Consider the following 25020-nt stretch of genomic DNA (forward strand, 5'->3'; position numbering starts at 1 on the left):
AACCCTTGATTCAAGTCCAATCTAATTGATCGTGTAATCATCTAAAGTTGCTCTCTTTCCGTAAGAAACAATACTGCGATAAAATCAGGAATGTCTGCTCAGAATTCAGAAGAAAGTTTGAGCAGGAGTCAAAACCGTAGAATCACCTGGGACGGCTGCAGTGTCCTGCTCGACATCAATGATGGCGATCGAGTGCTTTTCGCTCGCCTCACCGCCGGCTCGTAAGCTGTTAGATATTCACGTTATTTTTACCTGTGCAGGATGAGTGTAGTAAATTGACATTAACTTTTTTACTGCTCCAATTTCGTGTTTTGTAGGAAAATAAAGATAGGGAACAATAGTTGCTCTCTGCAGCCCCTAATTGGTTGCCCGTTTGGATCGTCGTTTCAGGTAGAGGTTGGAGGAGATGGCCCGTTTCTCGCTCGAGTTATTCCCTCGACAGAAGGTTTGTAATCTCTCTTTAGATATTCTGGTTGATGTTAGTTTGGTGGACGCCAGATATTTATCATTTCACCTTATATGAACTCTCTTTGAAGTATGCTGAACGGTAAAGATCAATTTAGCTAATTCATTTCATGCACGTGATGGAAACGTCAGGTAATAATCTTGTGGAGAAAATGGATAGCCAAATTATGGAGGAGAGCAGAGATAATCGTGCAATAGTCGATAATAACACAGCCCAGACCCTCACTGGTGAAGACATAGATGACATGCGGAGGTAAAGTTTTGCAGTTCCCAGGCTAGAATAATTACTGTATACATTCTTACACCTAATCTGAGATGTTCTTTACATTTGGAACAGGAACTTATTCCATTCAATTTTCTGACTGTAAGATTGTTCGCTCTAAGTGTTCCTGTGAGGAACCATAAGAACATGGATATTGAAGACACTTTTGTGTGTTTCAAGTTTGTTCTAATTCAAGTTCTTTGCTGTTATATTCTCGGATGGACTAATAGGATGGCATTTGAATGAGCTTAGTGGAGAGGTTATGCCTTTTGCATGCCTAACTTAAACTCCTAACTGTTGCCACTGGTCCATTATTAATTGATGTATTTCTGCTGCTTTGTCTAATAGGCGATCAATTGCTGATAACACAATTTGTCTTCTACCCATCTCTAGTTGATTGAAAGATTGAATTGCATACTGAGTTTATTTTTTAAGATGATAGGATGTCACAAAACTTAGTAGTTTCATATGAGGTTAGGGATTGAAATTTGATTTATTTTTCTCGTAGAAGGGAAAAGAATGTGGAGATTTTTATCTAGTCTTTTGCTATGAATGAACCATGAAAAATTGTGGTGTTAGTTGAGTCAAATTTGACATGGCTATTACATATGATGAACCTAGTCAATTTTGTTTTGATTGGACTTTTCCTTGTCCTTTATTTTACAAATTGCATTGCAATATTTTGCACTATGATATTCTTTTATATCAATCAATTTTTGCCTCTTGTCACTGGATGGCATCCTATGTATGTCTTGTGTTTGACAGTTTATATTATGTACAGAAAGGGAGTAACTGGAGATGAAATTGTTGAGGCCCTTATTGCAAACAGTGCAACATTTGAGAAGAAAACAGCATTCTCACAGGTGCATGACTAAATGTAAAATGAGAATAATCTATTCTCAAAGCAAAACTAAATATCATTCTGTTTTGCAGGAGAAATACCGGATCAAAAAGCAGAAAAAATATGCACCCAGGGTACTTCTGAGACGTCCATTTGCCCGAAGGTCGGGTTCAGGATTCTTGACCTTTTGTAGTTGGTTTATAATTCTTCTTATAATCCGTATTACAGATTCTGTTTCTTTAACCGAGTATGTTTTTTAATTAAAACTATTGATCTACTTTGCACATAAATATGTAAATTAGAGGTGCAATCCACTAATTTGATTCAGAGAAGTGTTAGGTTTGAGGAAACCAGGATCTGCAATCACTGATTATTGCATTCATCTCCTTTAACAATGACATATAATTGGAACTGTATCTAAATGTGGTAGCATTGTAGGTTTTATTGTCTGAGGCAAAATAGTTCAGTTTCTGTTTTCCTGTGCTTAGCCAACTGTAACTACCAAAATCAGAAAGCATCTGTCACAAGGCAGCGATTGATTTGATTTATTATCCTCTAAAATGTCACTGACTGTATTTTCCATTAGTTTCTCATTTGTTGGGGCGCATACAGGAGTCTGTTATCTACTAGGCTCAAATGTGGTGGACTTGACAAGTAACTGATACTTAGCTTAAACTTGAGTATCTCTAGTTATTGAGATCACATAGACATATTTAATGCATAAATAGACCTTGTTGCTCTCTTTTCTAGCTAAGATAATCTACTGTCGATGTTTACTTTTCTGACTTTTAAATGTTCTCTATTTTCATTTTCTATTTCCACTTTTTTACCCTGATGCTGTGCTAATGTATCGTGTCTTGGTCCTTTCAGCATATGTGAAGCATACTTCAAAAAGCACGCTGAAAAAATTGGGTAAATAACTTGTGTCTTCTGATGATTAATTAGTGTAGTAAGTTGCAAATAACTTATCTTCTGTTTTTTAATGAAAAATTTTGCTGCTTTTTAATTTCATATTCCTTTCTCGGAGAAGTAAATGGAAATTTTTAACCAAATGTCGAAGTACTCTTGTAAGGAAATTTATCGTGTTGAAGTCTCATTCACTCCTTGCAAAGTGCTGCTCCTATTTTCCACTTTAGGCAAGAGATGCTTCATGCTGAAGTTTTCTTCACACGGAAAATAGTTTTACACTTGTCCTGCAGTAGCAATTTTATTTTATTACATCTCCTCCCATGTGCTATCTTCCTAGTACTAATACAAAAATCCTTTATCAAGAGGAGTTATTCTCATTATTTTTTTCTGAAGTCTTGGAAGTAAGTTTACATATGTTAACTATAGAAGCATTAGATATCTTCTATTGTTGTCAGGTTTTTGCGGGTGGACACATTGTCTGTTATGCTTTCCTTGGCTAATGTTACCGCGCACTCAGATGTACTTGTAGTGGATATGCTTGATGGTATAGTTACTGGTGCTGTCGCAGAGCGCTTGGGAGGTATCTGAGTTCTTTAGTTCAAATAAATTTATGTCATACTAGCTTTAGTTTAGGCTTTTCTATTTCTACAGAAGAGTTATTGATTGCTGTCCACAAGTACAAATATATTTCCAGGACCAAACAAGATTTAGATGCACTGCAGTTAATCTATTTTGCCGTTTCTATTCCAAGTAAACCATTCAAACATAGTTGTTGCTATGAACTCAAGAAATTTCGATGCGGGAATTGAGTATTGGCGAAATCATGCCAAAAGATAATATACTGAAATATATGTGTAAGGACTGCTGTATAGATGGATATGACCAATCTAACGTGTTTCAAAGTCCATGCTAGAGAATTACATTGAAATCCTTCGCATTCTTAACTCATTATCAAGTTCTGAAATTTTATTCTCTTTACAGGAACGGGTTATGTATGTAATACATATTGCGGAATTACTCCATATCCCATTAATATTGTGCGAATGTTCAATTTCAGTGATCAGACTTGCAAAAGGTGCATCCTATTATTGTTGGACTGAAAATTGTTGCTTTAGTTAAGTGAAGAAGTGTCTGATATCTTCCTAAACATTGATGATGACTCATATGCAATTTTTGCGGTGGTTTGAGTTAAACATTATGACGTTTGTGGTCTCTTTCATTGGTCAAGGATATTGCACGCTTCACTTGCTGAATTACGACCCACCCCTAGTGGAACTTCAGCATCCATTGATGAGGTCGAAGATGCCTGTAATGCCAACAGACAGCAAAATGTGTGATGGGTTTTTTTTCATCTCTATTTGTTTTACTTTTTTTAAAGCTAACAATGAAGATTATTTTGATGCAGACAGAAGCCTTGTCCCCTTCTTCTGCTATAGACTTGGTCAGTATGGAAGAAAGCTACAGCGGAAATATGGAAACTGCAACAATTGTCGCTGCTTCTCCGAAGTCTAGCAAGAGTATCAAGGCTGGTGAGAAGGCTCCCTTGGAGGCTATTAAGTCCTGGAAGGAAAATGGCTTTTCTAGGTAACTGCGGTTTTTCATTTTTTCTTTTTGTCCTAAATCATGTGAAGATAAGTTTTTGTTTGGTCTTCTAAAAACTCTAACTTCTGTCCTCTCTCTGATACTTCTATTTTCAGTTTGATTATTGCTGCTCCAGACTTGGATGTTTGGGGCATAGCAAAAGAACTTGTACCACTTTTATCATACTCAGCCCCATTTGTCATTTATCACCAGTATCTCCAGGTAACTCTTTGAATATGTCAGGATCTGTCTTCATGGCTTGCTCATGGGTTCTTTTATTCTTCAAAGGTGGGCTCAGATTTACGTATTGAATGCAAATGAAATCATCCAATTCTTTTTCTTGCAGCCACTGGCCTCATGTATGCACAATCTTCAGATTGAGAAAATGGCCATCGGCTTGCAACTTTCAGAACCTTGGCTACGCGAATATCAGGTTTGCTTAATCTTCCATCCATCAAACACATTTTTTGATGTCTTACTGGAGACAGGTTCATCATCTGCAATGTATGTGTGGTTGGAATATGACAAAAAGGATAAAGTTTACACTCAAATGTTGTAAAAAGTCATTCAGCTACCAACTAATTCAAGATTTGCCTAATGATACAAGATCCATCAGCATGCAATCCTGCTTGATTTTATATTCAGTCAACTTTTTTTTTTTTATATTCAGTTATTAGTCACAAGTATTGGTTTCTACATGATATTTCTTGACATTTCCTCACGTTATCATTGCCTGAGCTATTGCGGATATTTATTAAAATTTGCAGGTTCTTCCATCAAGGACTCATCCACATATGCAGATGAGCTCATCGGGGGGCTATCTATTGAGTGGCACTCGGATAACTGGCAGTGATCAACCCCAACCAAATTAGTTTATCTCGAGATCTTTACCTTTACCAAGTTTTGATTTTAAACGTATTCCAACGTTCATTGGCAAGAAGTGTATAGCAATCCCAATTCTCCATCATCGGAGTAAATTATTTCATACGTGCAAGTCCTTTTGTATCACTAAACCCTGCCATTGCTCACAAAAATGACAGAACAACTTTTCCAATAGTTTTTCTAGACCACTATATTACAAGTTTTTCATTTGGTAGATTGTCTTTTAACTTCTTCCTCTACTTGAGTAGTTTTTAGTGTGTGCGTTTATCAGATTCACCCGCACGATCAAGATCTTAGCAATGCTGGGGGCCGGGGCCTAGGTAAGTAGAATGTAGTTTTAGAGAACGATTCAACGTATTCTAACCTATATTTCTGTTATATGTTGCTACAAATAACAAATCGAGTTTAAACGTGGAACATAGCTGGGTCTTTTTTTTATATATATAAAACTAGTCGTTGTGGCATGTTGTACTTTTGTATGGATAATAAATAATCTTGCATATAAATTCCAACTCAATGAATATATAAACCAAACTAGATTAATACCAAATCAACATCAACTCAATTTATTTATACCTTAGTCCAGATTCAGTAGTAGTAGCATTGCAAGTAAGAATTTTTAAGATAAAATTTTCGATTAAAAAAAAAAATTATTGTACGAACTCAAGTTCTATAGAGAGGAGCACTGGGTCAGCTCAATCGAGGATCATATTGTTGGTTCAGTTCAGGCTTGCTTGGGACTGGGGGCTGGTCTCCAGTAATGGTACCTGAGATCGGCCCTATCTCGTGGCCCAAGGCCATCTGGTCTCGAGTCGGACCAGCTGTCCTTTTTTTTTTAATAATAAATGACATATAAATTTTATTTTATTATTTTAAGTTGACTATTCTAGTATATTTTTTTTATACTTTCGAAATTTTAAAATTTTTATTTTTATTGTTCAACTTCTAAATTTTTAATACAACTTATTTTATTTTTCTCGAAGTTTATTTTAAGTCTTTCTGAATATGTTACTATCTAAGTTCATTGTTGTATATTTGTTAGTCAAACTATTATTTACGTTTATTATATAGTCTTAATTTTTTTATGTCATATTTCTTATGTATTATTTTTATTTTATAAAATAATTATAAATTTAAGTAATAGTTAGAAGACCAGACACATTCAGATCTGGTCTGGGCCTCAATTGGACCGATCCAGGGTTTGGGTCTAAGTTTAAGAAATGGATCTAATTTAAACCCATTTAAAATGGGCTGAGGACCGGCCATGAACAATAGATGAACCATGAATTAGACTTTTCTGAGCTGGTTGGTGTCAAAGTGCAGCTTGATGTACCACTTACAGAAAAGGAAATATAAACAAAATATTATGCAAGGGATTTGTCATGTTATTGAAAGCACGTGTCATAGGACGAAAATAGGCCCACTGGAAGTTGAAGCCCAACGCCTTTACGGGGATATGAGGGCCCACTTAAGGCCCACACAAACCGAATAGGAATATTAGTAGTTGGAGAAATTGAAAAAAGGGCAGGGGGCGGGCGGGCCGCGCCGCGCTGATTCGAACTCACCGCCTCCGCTCCCGCTGTTCTGCAGTACAAAACGCCAAAACCCCTCTTCACGCACATGTTCTTCTCCTATTAGGTTTTCTTTACTTCTCCTCATTGTTTGCTTCAACCCTTGTACCTTTTTTCTTCTGCTTCCACACCAACACCGGCATTGAAGTCAAGTGGTGTTTCGGTGGTAAGTTAAATTTGATGATATGTCGACTTCCGGTGAGAATTTGGACCTGAATCTGAGCCTCAATCTACCGTTATCGAGAATGCATTTGGCGGCACAGTCTCAGTCTCAGTCGCCGGTGCCACGCCTCGGGTATGTGCGGCAGAACCCTTTTGCCGTCCTTCCGCCACCTTCCAGCCCTCTTAAGCTCCCCTCTGATAAGTTTGTGTACAAGAACGGTGTGGAAACTCCGGCGTCGCTATCTGTGCCTTCTAAGCTTATCTCTGATAAATTTGTTATGGATTACAGCAATGGAGTGAACACTCAGCAATCTCGCACATCGCTTCCGAAGTTGCATTTGGTGCCTCAGAACAATGCTGTGCGTACTTTTCTAGTCATTCATGCTAAATTTCTGGATCGGTTCCTTTTTATTTATTTATTTATTTCTTATGTATGTATTGTTGTTTGCTAACTGCAAAAATGGATTCTCTAAAGTATGAATTTCACTTCACTGAGTGTTTATGGGTACATGGGTCACGAGGTCTACTTTTGGAATGATTATCTAAAGAATGCTGTTTTCATACTGTTGATATCAATGAATTTGAAAGTTTTTGGAATTTCTTGCACAGGAAAACAAAATCAGTGCAAACAACTTGTATTAGTTGTTAGTGTTTAAATATCTCAAGATGACAATATGATCCTGCATGTCAAAGTTCCTGAGTGTTGCAAATAAAGGGTGAGTTTCATGGACTATTTCTCTGCATGACCGGGCTTAATGGAGTGTTACCTCAATTATCAAGGAGGTCCAGCGTTTCCCCTGCTTGATTCAAGATTTTGATGATTCGCCTTTTAAGTTATCAACAGTTATTGACCCAACCCTGCCCCAACTGGCATTTGTTGAAATCTAAAAGTTGCACTATGAGCTTTATATTGTGCTTCAAGCGTAGGTGCAGCCTTCAGTTGGATATGATGAATGGAAGAGAGTGGTAATTGAGAGTTGAATATGGACCTTTTACCATTATCTACATGAGAGGGAGTATGTTGCTACCTGGAATAGAATATCTATAGAATGGGTTAGCGTCTGAGGCATAAATTGAAAAAGCTAGTAGAAATCTATGTTAGTGTCTCCAATGTTCACAGCACTTGTGCGTGATATAGGTGCAATTGCATCACTTATTTTGGTCATAATTTGAATAACTCACTTTTCTTGGGTCAATTACATTTTTTATGTTAGTCTCTTTAGACTTATAGAAATCAATTTATGAGTGTTCTTAACTATTCTTGAAGCAGTCAAATGAACTTGGAAGTATTGCGCGTAAGATAAGTGGAGATGCAAGTATCCAAGTTCCTAAACAGGAGGAAGCTGTGAACAGTTTTTCACCTGGACCTGTGTCTTCTTATATGGGAGCTAGACGCAGCACCAAAACTAAATCTTCAAAACATACCAAAAATGTTGTTCAGCAAGCAAAGTTAGGTGAAGTGATGTTACAACCTGTCGCTGTTTATGATTGATTACAAATTAATTGGAGTAACTTTCTCACTGATATTACTTTCTTGCAGAACCAGTTGATAACTTCAATCTAACTGGCTGCTGTCGGTATGACAGTTCTTTAGGTGCGCCCTCTTCAGAATCGCTATAAACCAGCCCTGTATTCATCTACTGTTGTGTGAATGAAATTTCTGCTGCAACTATTTTTTGTAAAGTGAGATGAATAATTAATTTTGGCAGGCTTGTTGACAAAGAAATTTATCAAACTGATCCAAGAGGCTAAGGATGCTACTCTTGACCTAAATAGAACGGCAGATGTGTTGGAGGTAATCTATTTTGTATTATACAGATACAGACACGTCTAAACCTGAATCCAGTCATTGATGGTCGAAGACTTGATTGGGATGCTTGTCCAGATATAAATCTTGCTTATTGCTATTGATTATTGTACAGGTCCAAAAGAGGAGAATTTATGATATTACAAATGTTCTTGAAGGAATTGGATTGATCGAAAAAACGACTAAGAATCATATACGTTGGAAGTATGTCACTATCATCTGTGTGAAACTTTTATTATCCTTTCAATTAGTTATGTTCTTAATACATGGAGCTCCATTGTGACAGAGGATTTGGGAGCTGTGGACCTAAACAACTGGATGACGAAGTCTCTCGCTTGAAGGTGCAATTATAGTACTTCAATTGATGGAGTTTTCTTTTTGATGAACAAGTGTACTTTTAATCTTCTCTTGCCCTCGTACAAGATAAGCATATTGTTTTGCTTATGATTTTTAAAAAGTAGGTCCATAGAGGCTTTTGGTTTTTTGGAATAATGTTTCTGTTTCTTAGTGGGCTGTGTATATGGAGGCATTGTAAGATTTGTATTTACCAACTCACTATTATTTATTGCTATGACAGGCTGAAGTAGAACATCTATGTGCAGAAGATTGCAGGCTTGATGATCGCATAAGGTTTGAGTAATTGAAAGGGAGAAAAGATCCTTCATAATTGAATGTTGAATAGCTTGTGGTGCTTTGCTAACACCGGATTGTTTCTCAGGAACAAATTAGAGAGCCTGAGGGAACTAATGTTCAATCAGAATTCTCAAAAGTATGTGTGGATGTTTTCTTATATTAGTAATGAGATTGATTTCTTTCTTAACTTTCTCTGAATTTGGAATTCTGCAGGAATCTTTTTCTGACTGAGGAAGATATTATGAGCCTTCCACGTCTCAGGGTATGCAACTTGCATGACTGTAGATTTGTTCTTATACCTCATCCATGCTCTTCTTCTAACTATGCATGTTCAACTGTCTCAGAATCAAACTGTCATTGCCATTCAAGCTCCGCATGCAAGTTTTATAGAAGTGCCAGATCCTGACGAGGTTGGTATCTTGAAAAATCGTGCTCCCAGATTTGCTTTTTTGTTGGTCTTTTACCTGTATTATTTCCACAGGACATTGTTTTTTGTCAGAAGCAGTACAGACTTATTGTGAGAAGCACCACTGGACCAATTGGTGTTTATCTACTCAGGTATTGATCTTGAAGTTATGAGATAATGAAGCTATAACTTAAAAACATTTTCTTGAAGCATTCTATTTCTCCATATGCATGTCTATGTCTGGGTATCTCACATGATGCAAAAGAGAAACTACTAAGAAAACCTTTGCCCTTTAGATGAGAACAAATTACTGAGTGCTGACTCATGAATTGCTGTGAACATCTCAATAGAAGGATCTCATACCCAATTTATGAACCTTTCAGCAAAGATCTAAGGAAAAGCAAGGACCCATCTGTCAAGCGTGCAAAACTATCAGATCCATTAACTTGGACTAGTAGCAGAAGAGTCGATGAAGGGGACCTGTCTTCAAGTCCTTCTGATACTCCAACAAGCTCAAAAACATCCGGGTTCCAGAAAATAGTCCCCTTGGATGGTGGTGTAAGTTCATTTTAGGACTTGACTGATTGCTATACCTCGCTCCATGTTAAAGGAGCTTCTACATTTCTAATCGACGATGTTTTTTCAACGTGCAGATTGATGATGACTACTGGTTGAGATCAGATCATGAGGTAAGTGCATCAGATTTATGGAGCACAGGAGAGTTGTAGTATACTTCCTGATGAAGTGCTGATACTGGGAGTTTCAAATAATCAACCCACAGTAAGGAAAATGAAGGATAGATTTATTCAGGCATTGTATATAATTTATCTATAGTTGAAAACCCTGGGTTGATGTTCTGACATATAACGGTTTTCTAGATAGAGAATAAGCAAGGCTTTTGCTAGAGCTTTCCCAATAAGGGCTTTTTGATTTGAGAAACTGGAATGTAAATTTTAGCTACTAGTTACTTACCAATTTTGCCATTATTTTCGTGTCTCAAATGTTCCAGGTTCCGTTTTTGCATATGGAGTACTTTATTTGACATATCTTTGGTGCCTTATTGCTTAAATATGCGATGTTTTCGTGGAATAAATTCCACATCTGAGAAAATCTTGGAGCGTTGTGGGTCATAAATAAACAAGTAGCTTTCAAAAGGAAAATCAGGGTTCCATGTTGACGTAGACCATTGAGCATTAGCCAATCTGATATGGCCTTCTTTGAGCATGAACCGTTTGGGTCCATTGTCGTGCGCTCTATATTATTATTTCTATTCAACTATCATTTTCACGCCCCCAACATGGGACCCCAGACAAACTCGATTGTCGCAATCACTCATAAGTAAATGCTGCATCTTCCCCTGAAAAAAAATCACAGGTCTGTTTTTCAAAGAACTAAGGATATTGGTAACTGAACGTATCATATTTTCGAGTGATGAATCATGAAACTATAGCAAAGTTGGAATTGACAGTATGTACATTGGCATTAATAATCCACTTATCTATTCATCTACCTTCTAAAATACATGTCGCATCACCACTCTTTATTCAGCGACCTAATGCAGCACGTGTTCTCCTGGACCTTGCTCGTGTGACTACTCTTACGGCATCTTCCAGTGTCAAGTCTGGTGGAGGAGGTTGAGGATTTTCATTTGCTGTAGGAGGCACTGAATCAATTTGCATTAACTGCACTTCACTGGGCCTTGAAGTTTTGCTGCTCTGGACAAGTGATGGTGTTGGTGTTGTTTTTTGTTCGTTCAAGGATGCTGGAGCAGTAGCTGCTTTTGGATCTTCTGAAGGAGCTGTTGCTTCCGTTGTGTCGTCCTCCTGCTCACTTGCAGAGGTACTAGAAGCAGGAGAAGACGGTTGTCTATCCTGGGGCTGTGTTGTAGCAGCTGATCTATGGTTTGGTGGCACACTGGGTTTCTGGACTCTACTGCCTTGCTGTTGTGGCTGCATCATCAAAATGCGAAAATTGAGGAAAAGAAAGTAAAAAGGATGAAACAAGGTCGGAAAAAGTTTGAATGATCCGGTGACAGGAATCTAAAAATAGAAAACAAAGAAAATAGTAACTTTAGACTTATAACTAGATGACAGTTATGCTTGGAGCGGTACAAAAGTTACAGATTAGAGTGAGCTCCCATGAGGCTTTAATTAATCACAATCAAAGCACCTTGAATTGGAGAAAAAGAAAGGCAAAAGCAAGTGACTTGCATGATCTAATGGCAGGTATAAAGGCAAAAGCAAGTGACTTGCATGATCTAATGGCAGGTATATATGTACATGCTGGAAAAAGAAAAAGTACTTTTTACATGGTTAGCATGTATTTTTAAGAACCTAATTGCCACGAAATGGTGCACAAAGTAACATTATGATAGTTTAGAATGAAGAAGTATCGTATTGGATCACAGAGAAACTTCATATACCTATTGAAAAGATTGTGAAATTCACCAGCGCCAAATCTAGAGACGGAATAGCATACTTGAATATAATATACTTGTATTCGGATGCATACCTGAGCTGGTCGAGTGGGCGTAGATTGTGAAGCAATATACTGCAAAATCTCAAATATTCTTGTCTGACCATAGTTCGCCGCCTTCTGCCAATACAATACTGCCATATCTCCAGCTCTTGTCCTCAGTTCTAACAAATTACGATCAATTTCTGTCTCATGCTGTGCAACATAGGGTCTAAAGAAGGAGTCATACACATATGTTGTTCCCTGAAATCAATTAGTAAAGAAAACATATAATTAGAATATGCAATGAAGATACTAACTGAACTCCACACTAGGATCCATAGAAGAGAACACAGACCTTAGTTTTAGGAAACCACAAGTATATGAAGAAGGCCACTTTTGCTTCAGCATACATCGGAACCCTTCATGAATTTACAAAACAAGATCTTTAAAATGAATATAAAGGAAAGCACAAAGCTTTTAGTATGTGAGCCATTTGAAATATTTACCAGCCAATGAACATGTCACCAATTCTTTCACAAACTGTCAAAACAGCCACCAAAATCCTGAAAAGTTGAAGATGAAGTTAAACCTGAAAGCTTGCAATTAATCATCTGAAGGATAAGTAAACATGTAATATACCAATACTGGCACCAAAAGCGAAGTTGCTCAATGTCAGGCTTGTTCATTTCCACAGTTTTAAAGCATTCATAAGCAGGATAAGCATAGCCAAATATCAGCCTGCATCAATTAAAGAAGCTAAGAAACTTGCAATGGAAATGATGGAGACAAATTTATAATGGACAAAAAAATGGATATTGCACATACAGAAGCCCCCTAGTGATTAGAGATCCAATCATCTTGAATTCCTGTCACAGATATAAAACAATTGTTAGGTCAAGTCAAGCACTTCACTGAGTTAGGAAAGGTAAGAAAAGTATATAAGCTTTTCTAGCATTGACTTTGGTCATGTGTAGACTTGTATTTAAGTAGGTTACCAAGAGTATATAACCTTTACTTGTTACTAGAGTCAGGGAGACATGATGTAAATAGGTGCTATATGTGTAAAAAGAACAGCAAGTTCACAAAAACAAACATCCTTCAATTTCCTCTGATTTTATGCCTTTTATTATTCTCATTATAAAATTAAAAATCTAAGACCGTGCTCAAAACTTACATAGAAAATCAATTATCATCTCCTCTACTCTCCTCATTCCATCACTGAAAACCAAGACCAAACAAAGCCACAGAATATTTCCATTTCTTTTCCTCTTCAACTTGTTTATATTCAGTTGTCTTTCCAACTACAATTCCTAACTGCAAGATAGTAAGGAACAAGAACACAATATCATTTCTAATATATAGTTTGTAAAAGAAAATGATATTCTTTTACATGCCGTCCCACTGTATCAAATAAATAATCAACAATTCTCCCCTTTGCTTAATCTAGACCTCAATTTTCCAAAGCATGATTAAAACAAGCACATCATACAAAAGACCAAATAAAATAAACCCCACTGAACCAGAGATTTATACATTGTGGATGAACATAACCTCCCTAGAAGGAGATGGAAGAAAAAGAGAAAGCACTATGCCAAACCACTAAGCTGCAATTTACAAAATCATGCCAGTCTAACACCATAAACATTCATGAATTCCTCACGAAGAGGCACTTAGTACTCATTTTTGCAAAGAAAATATCTCCACAGATTTATCGGAAAACACACAAAACATAAAAAAATGAAAAAAACAACAATAAAAAAAAGAATCAAACGGTAACAAAACAGTAAATAAAGAATGAAGGCTCGGTAACATATGTGATCAGTACCAACGCACAGCAAAGATGCTACGGCGAAAAGATAGGAAACAGCCGTTAATCGAGCTCCGCCGAGAAAGTGCAGAGCTCAATAACTGAAGTCGCTTCTGAGAGCTTTGGACGATTCTACCTCCGCACGGACAAGCGGCGTCGCCACGGGACGACGGTGAACCGTTAGTGCGTCGGCGGAGAGAGTGAGAAGGCAATACGGGGATTTTGCAGTGGGTGTTTTCTATAATTTTCTATTTCCTCGGTCTTGTATTTATTTGAGTTTTAGAGGAGACTTATTGTGCGGAACGGTGCACGCTTTTAGCGTGAGCTTTTGCGTGTGTAGCCGTTGGATATTCATAGTTCAGCATAAAATATTTGGAGGAAGCAAATCTTATCCGGTTATCTTCGAACGGCACAGCTGCGGAGTTAGGTGTACAATCATCTTGCCTCAGAGCGATCCTTTTTACAAATTTGCCCTTGCGGTTTGAGAATTTCCAACTGCATCCAAATTTCCGGTATATATTTACAAATTACTCCTCAATTTATTCCATTAATAATATGCAAATCCAAATCCAAATGACCGTTAATTTTGGTATATATCTCATTTCAAGAATATTTATATATATATATATTATTTTGAAAATTATCAATAAAATTATAGAAGCATTCCACTCCAAGTCGAGCATAGAGACTAATAACTTGTTGAAAAATAACCTAAAATATTGACAAGAAGATAAAAAAAGTGTCAATATTTCTCCCGACGAAAATATTTTGACGACCAAATTAGTAAGCTATTGGTGGAATGCATTCATTTACACCCTTTGTTTAACATTTGCCAATATTTTATTTGGCAAAACAATGAAATTAAGTCTTAGTCTTGAAAAGTTTTAGTTTGGATTAAATTACTAATTACAGAAGCAAGTGTAATACACTTATTATGTAAATGATCATTTTTTTTTAAATTGTATACTAATTGTATAACACTTGTCATATAATTAATTTCAAATTAAAATTTCGAGTGTCTTATGGGAGTATGTGGGTATGGTGTATCAACACACCATAAGCATACTGCTATGCTTATATTTTGTTAATGTGGTTGCTTTTGAAATAAGATTGACTTCCTGGAGAAAAAGAGATAATCATTTGATTTGCGCGTTTCCTTTCCCATCACCAATAATTACTGCTATTTCTTAATAATAAGACTGCACATGAGATTAAATGATATTTAGTTGATTGAATGTAAGGTGAAAATGGCACAGCTTGAAATTGAATCAACTTCATTATGCCAAAATAGTTGCAAACTTTGACCAACATAATTGAGTGCAACACCACAAAATTCTGAATTCAGAGCCGGGGTCATAATGATATAATCCCAGAGTTAAAGTAAAACAAGTCAAATTTCAAGATTTTATATGATTTAAATGGGGGTTGAGGTGATTTTAAGGATAACTTGACTCAAAGATAATTGGAATATGAGAAAGACTGACAAATCGCTAGATTTGTTGGAAACCCTCAATTAAGACTTTTCAATACTTAAGTTAGTTGGGCGCGAAATCAAGAAAAAAGATGAATAGTATTCTTTAATTGGTAAAATAATGTGCATTAGCCTAAAACAACTCTGAGGTATTTAAAAGGGCCACTAACAACACAAACACAGGTTCACATATTGTGACTCAACCTTCCAAGTATGAAGCAGTTGACGTGTGTCCCAACTAGCCCAGTAAAAAAATGCACGGACCACTGTCCTATACTTACTCGTATTTTTTGTTTCTTCATTATTTTTCTTTGGTAGATACCCGTCAAAACCTTTACAAATTAATTTAAATTGCATAAAAAAAACTTAAATTTATAATTCTTGAATTTTATAAATTCTTATAATTAAAAGATTATAAATTCGAATAAGAAAACAAATGGGTAGATTGAAGCAATGATAAGGTAGTGTTTAGGTATGTAATAGAAGTGGATGAGGAGCAAAGTATATTATTTAACCAACAAAAAAGCAACACAAACTGCAGATTCTCACTTTAATAAGTTGTCTTAAACAATGCCAATCCTTTGCACTTTATTACTTCCCCTTCTGCTTGCTTTCTTCTCACTCTTTCACCTTTAATATTCTATGCCCTCCCTACATGCATGCACCACCTTTTCCCAAACCCTTCAAAACACAAATCATACGGATACAACCCTTATTTTATACTTCCATCCTCATCCATTCTTCATATTTTAATTTTCAAACTATTTAATGTGATGAATAATTTTTAAATAAAAAGTTTTTTGGGAGCAAGAATATTTAATTTTAATCATACTATGATACGGGAATTAATGAAAGGAATTCATTCAAGAATTACACGCAAAATTTGATGCCAAGAATTTGAGGGACTGTTTGCAAAAGCACTTATCAGCTTATCGTTGGAAATACGCTGAAACGAATGTTCTTGTTCTACATCTTCTATTTTTGAACCGTTTAAACTAAATCAATTTATGTAAAAAATTCAAACAACTCCCAGTATTTATTACTGTTTAATTTACAACTTATTCTTACCATAAAAGTAGAAATTATTGCAAAGACGGATTGTGTCTCTCTTTGACCATTAGATTCTTTTAATTAATAGCAACTTTAATTTTTATTTGGTTGGTTTTGATTAATTTATATAGTTATAAGTTTTGGTTGATGGGGACCAAATGACCCTAATTTTATAGAGCAAGAATCTTCATTGATTGTCACGCCAGACCATTGTGGCATGTTATACTATCGAAGTTTGTGGGCCTTTTTGTAAATTGTTAATAATTTATAGCAACGGCTATATGGACTTTAGAACCACATTGGTGGGCTAGGAACAAGGTTTCACTATTATTATTATTTTTTACTTAATTTAAAATTAAATACTAAGTAACAACAAACTATGTTTTATCTTAAGAGATGAAACTCATAATAAAAATAGTATATTTGTTGGGATTAACTATTTTGATCAAAGTTGGTTAACAGTCTTCCTAAATGATAAAATGAAATTTGGTAAGTGTACGATTAATATTCCGGTCACCAAAGTCTACCAAATGTTAGAGGATGCAAAAAGAATACCAATTACATAACTTGTCATGTGATTGATCACTCTTATTAAATTGTACGTTAATTACAAAATAAATATAATATAATAGATTTCGATCTGACCAGAACGGATGAAGACCCATGAAAAAAAAGGTTGGCCCCAAAGCCTCGGATTCTATGTTTGTTCAAAGTGTGAGGAGAATTGTTGATGGGCATTGGTAGCCCCTTTGCCCACATGCTGCACAATCATGAGAGGTGGTTGGGTTGTCATTCTCATGCCCGCTTCACGCTTACACACCCATTTTAAGTCCAGTTTCATTGTGGGGTGGGGGCATCCTAAACTCTTATCTATCTCCATGTAATAACGTCTTATAGAGTTACAACATATTCTCTACTGCGACATGCATTTGCTTGTCTGTTTTTAATGATTTTATTAGGTAGAGTCCTTAATTATGTCGAGTTTGTACTTGTACTTTGTCGTTTGTTTATGATATATGAGTATGAACAGTTCATCGTATTAAATTTAAGTGTTTGTTTTTATTTAGAAATTATAGCAATGTACTACTTATATTATTTAATAGGCGTACGATTCAAAATCAAAATCTCTGTTATGTTTAATTCAAAGTTAGCTTTAGAAAATGAAATAATTTAAAAGTGAAAGTGGAGTTTGAGAGAGAATAAGAGTAAAAAATGACGTACATATTTGAGATGGCGTGCAATTCGATTGGTGCTTTATTGTATGAGCATGGTCGACTCTAGTTGTATACATTATCATAATTTTGATATGAAAAGACGCTTCACTTGGAAAAGGACAATTGGAACTTATGCAATGGATGTGGAACACATGATAACATTCATATCCATTTTTGTAACTGATGGAATTGGATCCGGGCCTCAATGTGGGAAGAGCTTACTAGTTATATTTGGACTGCCCGCTGCTCCTAATTAGTTCGTGGGCCTACTAACGTTGGGCTATAAGCATTACATGTAGCCCACTAGTTAAGCCGAAAACCCAACTTGTGGGTAGTCCAGAAACTTCAAAAACAAGCCCAACAAGAACAAAAAGGCTGAGGCCCAAATTGGCATCTCTGCAAAATAATAGGAAATTTTGAAGAAAACTCTGCTTTTAATTACCTGGTGAAGAATGAAGCTGAGCCCACACAATCCAAAATCCGCCATTGAAACAACAATACCAGAAATTCAAGATACTCTCTCTCTCTCTGATTCGAATTTTCTGCCACATTTGAAATATATAATTCCCACAAATATAGGGAGGGAAAATTAAGGAAAATGAAAATGTTAGCTGCGCCTTCAGCTTCAGTTTCAGCTTCTCGCCTCAACTCTCCATTTCTCTACTGCCCACTTAAGCTTTCTTCTTCATTTCGTTTTTCGAGGAAGGCCCTTAAAATTCAACGCTCTCCAGCTTCATATCCATGCGTCAGGGCCGCTGATCTTGACCAGAACACAGTAACTACCCTTTTTCTTTACATCATTTAGTTCTTTTGTTATTTATTGGTGTTCTTGATTGCTAATTTTGTTTTCCAGATAGTGGCGATAACAGTTGGTGTGGTCAGTGTTGCAGTTGGGATTGGGATTCCTGTGTTCTATGAAACCCAAATTGACAATGCTGTAGGTTTTTTTCTGGGTTGTACTTTCTTTCTCTCTTTCGTCTGCTTTGTTATTTAACATATTCTGTGGAATTATGCACTATCTGTTTGTGAAAATGTGTTGTTGAATTGAGGCATTAATCTTACGTTTTAATTTTGTCAGTCCAAAAGAGACAACACTCAGCCATGCTTCCCCTGCAATGGCAGTGGTGCTCGTAAGTACCTTCTCTTCTATTCTGTCGGTGCAAATTGGTATAATATTGAGGTGATGCTGAGATGATTGCCTGTCATCAAAGATGTGCAAATGATAGGTTTGATGTTGTTCGGATAGGAAAAATCAAGAGGGATGGTGAAAATGATTCTTCTAGTAATCCATACAAGAGGGGAAGAGATAATGTTTCATCAAAGATGGGAGCCTAGTATATATGAATTCATTTTTAAAAGAAAATGACTTGAAGATGAGTCTTCCGAACTGAATAGTTAACCGGAATCTCCATCTCGTGAGTTACGCTATAGTGAAGATCCGCGTCATCCTAGAATCACATCTTTATGTATCTCTTAATGGTTGTACCTTATGTTCTCGTTTTCCAGGAAAAGATTAACTAAGACACCTAGTCGCAGTGTTTCTGTAATGTAAATTGCTTATAATGTTCATAAACCCCTCTGGTCTTGAATTTCTTGGCACCATAACATAGTCCTTAAACATAAGAGCAACTTTCTGTCTCTATATCACAATCTGTGTGCTGTCTCTCGCTACTCTCTATAAGTTCATTTTTTGGGTTCCCGTTGGTGTCTTCCGCAGATATTATTGAAATGAATACCTCAGTGGTTAGTAATGATGAACCACGGACCCTTAGTTGCAACCTGGCTTGCCTATTTTTACGACTGTAACATAGTAGGCCGTAGAAAATTTAGACAAAGAAACACATTATTAGATGGATAAGATGTGTCCTTATATCTAGGAATATCAATTGAGTCTATTTTTTCTTCTACAGTTTCATTATGGATATATGATGAAAAGCATGCATTGATGCTGGAAATTTGATGATCGTGGAAATGAAGGGTTACGAAAGATTTCAAATGATGAACACGAGCTATTAAAACTTGATTGCAATTTACAAAATGTTCTGCAGAGAAATGTAGATTTTGCATGGGTACTGGCAGTGTGACAGTTGAACTTGGTGGAGATGAGAAAGAAGTCTCCCAATGCATCAACTGTGATGGGGTTGGTTCTTTGACATGCACCACATGCCAAGGCAGTGGCATTCAACCACGATACCTTGATCGCAGGTCGGTCGTTTAATCTCATCCAGCCATTAAATGCTTCCCTGTCCAAATAATGCACATCAATGCAAAAGACACAATTCATAGAATTGCCTTGTTCTTTTTGTTAATGAATGCTTACATAAATGTTTTGTGTGAAACAGAGAATTCAAGGATGACGACTAAACGCTCTAGACAACAGGGCAACATGTGGAGGAATTCTATGATGCCTTATTAACTTGTCACTGAGTTACGTCGGTGGGCATTAACACGTTCTTTTACACGCAAACAGCTTCTTCTATTTATTTTCTTGCCTTAGATGCGGAAATCATTCATTACATGTATCAATAACAAGGAAATCCATGGCAATTTGTCAAATCCAGTTGTTTACTTGAAAATAGTTGGTGTTGATGTATGTTGTTGGATTCCAATAGAAAGGAAGATCAAGCGTGTTTCTATCTGTGAATGAGAGAGTGGTTCTAATCTTTCTTCTCCATTATTGATTTTAAGGGAATAGTTCACCAAAAGAGAAGTCCGGTATATTTCAAATTCTATTTACTTTTAATAATAAGCTGATTACATGTATTCTTGAAGTCTATGTACTTGTAGAAAAATTTAAGCCTAAGACTTGTTTATTTTATTTTAAAGCCGATTTTAGTTCTTTACTTTATGGTGTTAAATATTATATATTTTAATTTAATGAGAATATATATAAAAATAATATATATATATATATATTATAGTTGTATTGATGTCACAACGTATTATGATATTTTGATATTTTCTATATTATATTGATCACATCGTATCTGTATTATTATGTCCGTGTTCGTGCATCATAGTTCGAAACGCGTTTTGATTTTTATTTCTTGCAACAAATCAAGTCTGCTCTTTCTCCTTTAGATTTGTGGAATTCTAATTGTACGTTATTCATATGTTTAAGGTATTTCTACCCAAGAAAAAAAATAAAAAACCAAATTTTATCTAAATAATAATTCAAAAATTGGCTGTTAAATAAAGAAAAGGGATAGTTGCATTTGCGCCCTTGATTAATGATCTGCTTACAAAAATCACTTCTACTTTTTGCGTGATAACACAATCATCTTAACAACAAAAATTGAGGGGTAATTTGTATAATAATATTGCCATTCTTTAGGATAATAATTTGCAAAAATAGAAAAATTTGTGTAAATAATATTGACATTTTTTATGAATATATGGATAATTATTAAAAATAATATGTATAATTTACGTAGGTTAGAAGGTATAAGTATAATTATCCATAAAGCAACGGTGATGTGAATGTGATATAAGGATGAGAGGACAAAATTTCCGAACGAAAGAAGTAAAAAAAGGGATCGTCGACAGCAGGGTTCGAACCTGCGCGGGCGAAGCCCAACAGATTTCAAGTCTGTCTCCTTAACCACTCGGACATATCGACTTGTTGACAAATATTAGATGTCGAAATTGTTGTTTCCCAGGATCTGGACCAAGTTGAGCGTGATAATCTCCAGGCAAAAGTCTATGGGAAACCAATTCTGTCTGCAGACAGCAAAATGCTAGACAATATGTTGTGAAGTCTAAACTATCATTCATAAGTCTACAGATACTGAAATTGAGATGGACTTTGTTAGCACGAATTTTGCATATTTCAGCAAATGAGCTGATGATTTTAACCTGGAGCTACTTGTAAGCAAAGCTCTCTGGGTTCTGAAAATGATCATTTTTCACCACATGCCAAGATGGGCGGAAGAACTACAACACGGTACATTCTGATCAAACATATGTTATCTACATGAATCATGACCTAAACATTTCCAAAAACCACCTGAAGGTGTAGCGATGCTATATACTTGTGTTTATTTTGATCCCTAAAACATATTACTGCTTTCCACCCTCATGTGCCAAAAGACTAGCTACAATTTACCAGCAACTGATCCCCTCCGTCAAAACCTGTACTACTAAACATATGAAGACCTATATGTCAATTGCTATAATGGGTATAACTGCCACACTTTCCCTGCAACCATGTTAAGCGGACATAACTGCTATTGAGTGAAATGAACATCTCCCTAAAACTAGGATTCTCGAACAGATCCAAGGCAGCATAGTATAGATTGTCTTCAATGCCTTCGATATCATCCAGGGCTTTTATGCAGCTGCTGATTGAGAATCTTTCATCAACAAGAGGCCCTGTGACTTGTCGTGACTTTAAAGAATTGATCATATCCCAAATGGCTTCTGCCATCGTATCACTTAATTCTTGATTCCAACTGCTTTGTTCAGGTGTCGAGCCTGCTTCTGATGGCCGCTTTCTCTTTTTATCAGCCATGTTCTTGGTCACGTTTTGGGGTGAAGATTCATTCCCTTCAAGGAGTTTTGATGTTGATGGAGTTTTTGGATGTTGGTTTACACCTTCTGGACCTAAAGGATCAAAACCTGCAGGCTTGTCCAACTCTTCGTAGTGGCTAGATTGGGCATATTTTCCATCCACGCCCGTATCTGCAAATATTGTGCACAGTTGCTCATAAATAGGACACTCTTTGGTCTTTGCTGGTTCGATCTTGGATGGTGCCTGCAATATGATTCAAAACGTAAAATTGTGTAATTTGCTGTCTCAACAGACATGCGTTGCTTCAGCTATACAGATGAAGAAGCAGAGGAAGAGTGCTACCCCAATGTCTTCCCATAGATCAAATCCCACATAGCATGGATCCTGCATTGCATCATTTTGGATAACAGTTGATTGTAGATTGTGGTAACGTGTCCGCAGAACATCAAGATGTTTCCTCAGTTGGTTGTTATTGAAACTGAGGTTGGTCTGTCTATTAAATTCCTCCCGGATCTGGTTCCACGTTTTCTTATCGAAAACATTATTTGGTCTGTTCCCTTGTTGAATCTGCTCCACAACTATGTCGACAAAAATCTTATCAAGAGCTGGTGTCCATCTTGTCCTCAAACGCTCTTGCTTGGCTTGGTGGTCATTAGCGTCAATATCCATCTGTAGAATAAGGCAAAGCATTTAATAGAATCACTTACTACCATTAAAAATTGCAGGAAAATTTTGAAGAAGATGAGCCAAACATTAAGCTGGTAAGCTGGTACTACCAAACACAGAATACCATTCAGAGAAGAGTCAATATGTTTCATTTAGGAGATACTTGAGAGAAACGTACCTTGGCTTGATCTTCACCCCAGAACTTGCATATGCGATCAAAGTGTTGGCTCTGCTCCTCAGCAAGTGTGTGCCACATCACACTAATCTAGTTGAAAGTATACCTTATTAATTTGCTCATACACTTGATAGATTAAATTTCCTAGTGACATTACAAACATATCATTTCGAGGAAATAACAAGAGAAGAAAAATATAAAATTTCTTATTGCATGTATTATCAAATGCAAACAATTAATTAGTATCCGCAGGATATTCATAGTTTCTTTTATTTCATGACATATCGTGAAGGAGCCAAAGTGGGCAGTTGATTGAGCTTGAAATGGTAATACACTATTATGCACATATTTCAATACACTTTCCAAATAATGATCAATAATTAGTCTATAAGCAATGAATAGTGCTGCTAAACAAGACACAGATCACATAAAGTGGGTAGAGGACACAAAGTATGATAGTGTCACGATGAGAACTGTGCTTTGGCATAGGCTTTAAATCATTGCTATTTTCTTCATGAGAACACCGACATGGTTATCTTGGCTGCAGGCTGATAGCCCTTCCTAACACTTCAACACCTCAATTCCTTGCAGTTCTCCTGTTCTTAACCACTAATATATGTTGGTAAAGAATCAACAGGTTTACAGCCTCCCGTTTCATCAGATAAAGATCACATGCAGAAAATTTAAAGCTCTTGCTGTTCGTAACACATCAGTTTATGCATAAATTGCTCTAGTGTGGAAAAAACCCTTATATTAGGTCAGAAAAGACTTATAACTCTGCTTCTCCGAGCAAGAAAAGATAAATTTCATTTCTTGGTTTCTCAGTCAAAGTATTTGTATTTCTCTTCTCCAAAGGATTCATTTTTCGGACTCAGAAGACTTTTTGAGAGTATAATGGGTATCGCTTTGTGCTTCTTCTAATTCTCACAGGATATCAAAAGGATATATGAGACTTGGCTTGGTCTCCAACTCTGCTTAAAAAGATTCACCACGTGGTATTCCCGTAATCGCTCACCAAAACTTGCTTGTAGTACCCATAACGAACAGCATAGAAATAAGACACGTGCTGCAGACTGGGAGGGCCAGTAATAACGCGATTTCTTTGACTCACCCATTGCCTCATCTATAGACTATAGTTGAATTGAATTGCTAATTTTTTATCTTTTGTCTGAAGGAATCACTTATTTTCCATGTTATACTGCAGTTTCCATATCGGACCATGATACGGACAGCATCTAGAACTCCCCAAAGTTGAGTAATTTGATTAGATACTTGCCTTAATAGAAAATAAAAAGAAAAACACACACACCCACGAACACACAGACAAATCACACAATCCTTGCCACAAACCAATCTCCCTCCCACAAAACAGAAAATCGGTACAAGCAAATGCCTCACTGTTCACTAATACTACATGCAAAAAGCACATTTTCTGCACAATTCATACCAAAAATACTAGTAATAAAACTTGCATTCTACCCTACATCCTAAAATTACTGTGCCAATGTTTTCTACGTGCATGTTCTTTATTCAAATTAATCATTCACACACAATTTTCGCAATCATAGAACAACATTCACTCTTGAAATAGACAATATGAAAGTAAATAAAGAGCAAAATTGAAAATGCGGGAAAAAGCACAAGAACATATACCTCATCGGAGGAAGCCCACGGAAGATCGAAATTCCAATACAACGGCGACTCAGTCGAAAATTTGAGATTTTAGGTTTAGCTTGAGAGCAGTGAGATTATGTGTAAAACAGGCAGAAAATCCCAGAGTAAGTGCATCAGATACGTTCTCTCTCTCCTTAAAAGAAAATTTCCTTTTCGTATTTTGGATTATTGGGCTTTGGGCTCTACAAAATAGAGTGTCAATGGGCTTATTGGGCCACATAGGCCCAGTTAATTTTTAATAAGGGATGAGGCCCAATTTTTAACATTTCACTTTGGAGATGTTGGATTCACAATTCATTAGGAGTGTGTGTGAGTTGGTGTGTGACGTAGGGTTAAAAAAAGATTGCTTAAATTTGGTTGTATCATGCTTGAATTTTTATTTTTTTTTACTAATAATAATAAATAAATTATAAAACTTTAAAAAATACATCAATATCTCGATATATTGAGTAATATTTTGATGCACTGAGCAATATA

At 36.2% G+C, this 25020-nt stretch overlaps 5 protein-coding genes and 1 non-coding gene across 10 annotated transcripts; 3 read left to right on the forward strand and 3 right to left on the reverse strand.

Moving 5' to 3' along the window:
• LOC105166029 (eukaryotic initiation factor 3 gamma subunit family protein) lies at positions 1 to 5114 on the forward strand. Its single transcript, XM_011085228.3, has 13 exons — positions 1 to 221; positions 318 to 445; positions 598 to 718; positions 1509 to 1590; positions 1661 to 1731; positions 2439 to 2480; positions 2933 to 3057; positions 3459 to 3552; positions 3706 to 3808; positions 3883 to 4061; positions 4175 to 4280; positions 4405 to 4491; positions 4826 to 5114. Exons 1-13 carry the CDS (start codon positions 91 to 93, stop codon positions 4928 to 4930), a joined length of 1374 nt encoding a protein of 457 aa, XP_011083530.1. The 5' UTR covers positions 1 to 90; the 3' UTR covers positions 4931 to 5114.
• Positions 5115 to 6440: 1326 nt separating this feature from the next.
• LOC105166028 (transcription factor E2FC) lies at positions 6441 to 10505 on the forward strand. Of its 2 annotated transcripts, XM_088882739.1 has the most exons (14): positions 6441 to 6806; positions 6963 to 7032; positions 7944 to 8127; positions 8214 to 8267; positions 8383 to 8468; positions 8596 to 8684; positions 8767 to 8821; positions 9058 to 9110; positions 9199 to 9249; positions 9327 to 9375; positions 9458 to 9523; positions 9595 to 9671; positions 9903 to 10077; positions 10173 to 10505. In XM_088882739.1, exons 1-14 carry the CDS (start codon positions 6697 to 6699, stop codon positions 10245 to 10247), a joined length of 1194 nt encoding a protein of 397 aa, XP_088738865.1. In that variant the 5' UTR covers positions 6441 to 6696; the 3' UTR covers positions 10248 to 10505. The 2 variants fall into 2 exon arrangements, with proteins under 2 accessions (XP_088738865.1, XP_011083529.1); XM_011085227.3 differs by having other exon boundaries at positions 6442 to 7032.
• A 412-nt stretch (positions 10506 to 10917) lies between these two features.
• Positions 10918 to 14041, reverse strand: LOC105166027 (putative HVA22-like protein g). 2 transcript variants are annotated; one of them, XM_011085223.3, is made up of 7 exons: positions 13802 to 14041; positions 12802 to 12842; positions 12616 to 12714; positions 12483 to 12539; positions 12332 to 12395; positions 12031 to 12237; positions 10918 to 11468 (listed from the first exon to the last, which is right to left on the reverse strand). In XM_011085223.3, exons 2-7 carry the CDS (start codon positions 12831 to 12833, stop codon positions 11064 to 11066), a joined length of 864 nt encoding a protein of 287 aa, XP_011083525.1. In that variant the 5' UTR covers positions 12834 to 12842; positions 13802 to 14041; the 3' UTR covers positions 10918 to 11063. The 2 variants fall into 2 exon arrangements, with proteins under 2 accessions (XP_011083525.1, XP_011083527.1); XM_011085225.3 differs by having other exon boundaries at positions 13810 to 14029.
• A 3926-nt stretch (positions 14042 to 17967) lies between these two features.
• Positions 17968 to 20162, forward strand: LQY1 (DnaJ/Hsp40 cysteine-rich domain superfamily protein). The gene is made up of 5 exons (XM_011085222.3): positions 17968 to 18293; positions 18372 to 18455; positions 18597 to 18648; positions 19567 to 19723; positions 19861 to 20162. The coding sequence occupies exons 1-5, from the start codon at positions 18117 to 18119 to the stop codon at positions 19880 to 19882; spliced, it is 492 nt and encodes a 163-aa protein (XP_011083524.1). The 5' UTR covers positions 17968 to 18116; the 3' UTR covers positions 19883 to 20162.
• Positions 20163 to 21055: 893 nt separating this feature from the next.
• Positions 21056 to 21137, reverse strand: TRNAS-UGA (transfer RNA serine (anticodon UGA)). Its single transcript has one exon. It is a non-coding gene; the product is annotated as a tRNA-Ser (tRNA).
• A 267-nt stretch (positions 21138 to 21404) lies between these two features.
• Positions 21405 to 24663, reverse strand: LOC105166025 (L10-interacting MYB domain-containing protein). Of its 3 annotated transcripts, none has more exons than XM_011085219.3 (4): positions 24523 to 24663; positions 22873 to 22954; positions 22371 to 22697; positions 21405 to 22271 (listed from the first exon to the last, which is right to left on the reverse strand). In XM_011085219.3, the coding sequence occupies exons 1-4, from the start codon at positions 24525 to 24527 to the stop codon at positions 21681 to 21683; spliced, it is 1005 nt and encodes a 334-aa protein (XP_011083521.1). In that variant the 5' UTR covers positions 24528 to 24663; the 3' UTR covers positions 21405 to 21680. The 3 variants fall into 3 exon arrangements, with proteins under 3 accessions (XP_011083521.1, XP_011083523.1, XP_011083522.1); XM_011085221.3 differs by having other exon boundaries at positions 22873 to 22959; XM_011085220.3 differs by having other exon boundaries at positions 22873 to 23013.
• Between the last annotated feature and the right edge of the window lie 357 nt (positions 24664 to 25020).

The sequence above is a fragment of the Sesamum indicum genome, linkage group LG7 (assembly GCF_026168435.1).
Source record: "Sesamum indicum cultivar Baizhima isolate 11 linkage group LG7, ASM2616843v1, whole genome shotgun sequence".
In the NCBI taxonomy this organism is placed as follows: Eukaryota; Viridiplantae; Streptophyta; class Magnoliopsida; order Lamiales; family Pedaliaceae; genus Sesamum; species Sesamum indicum.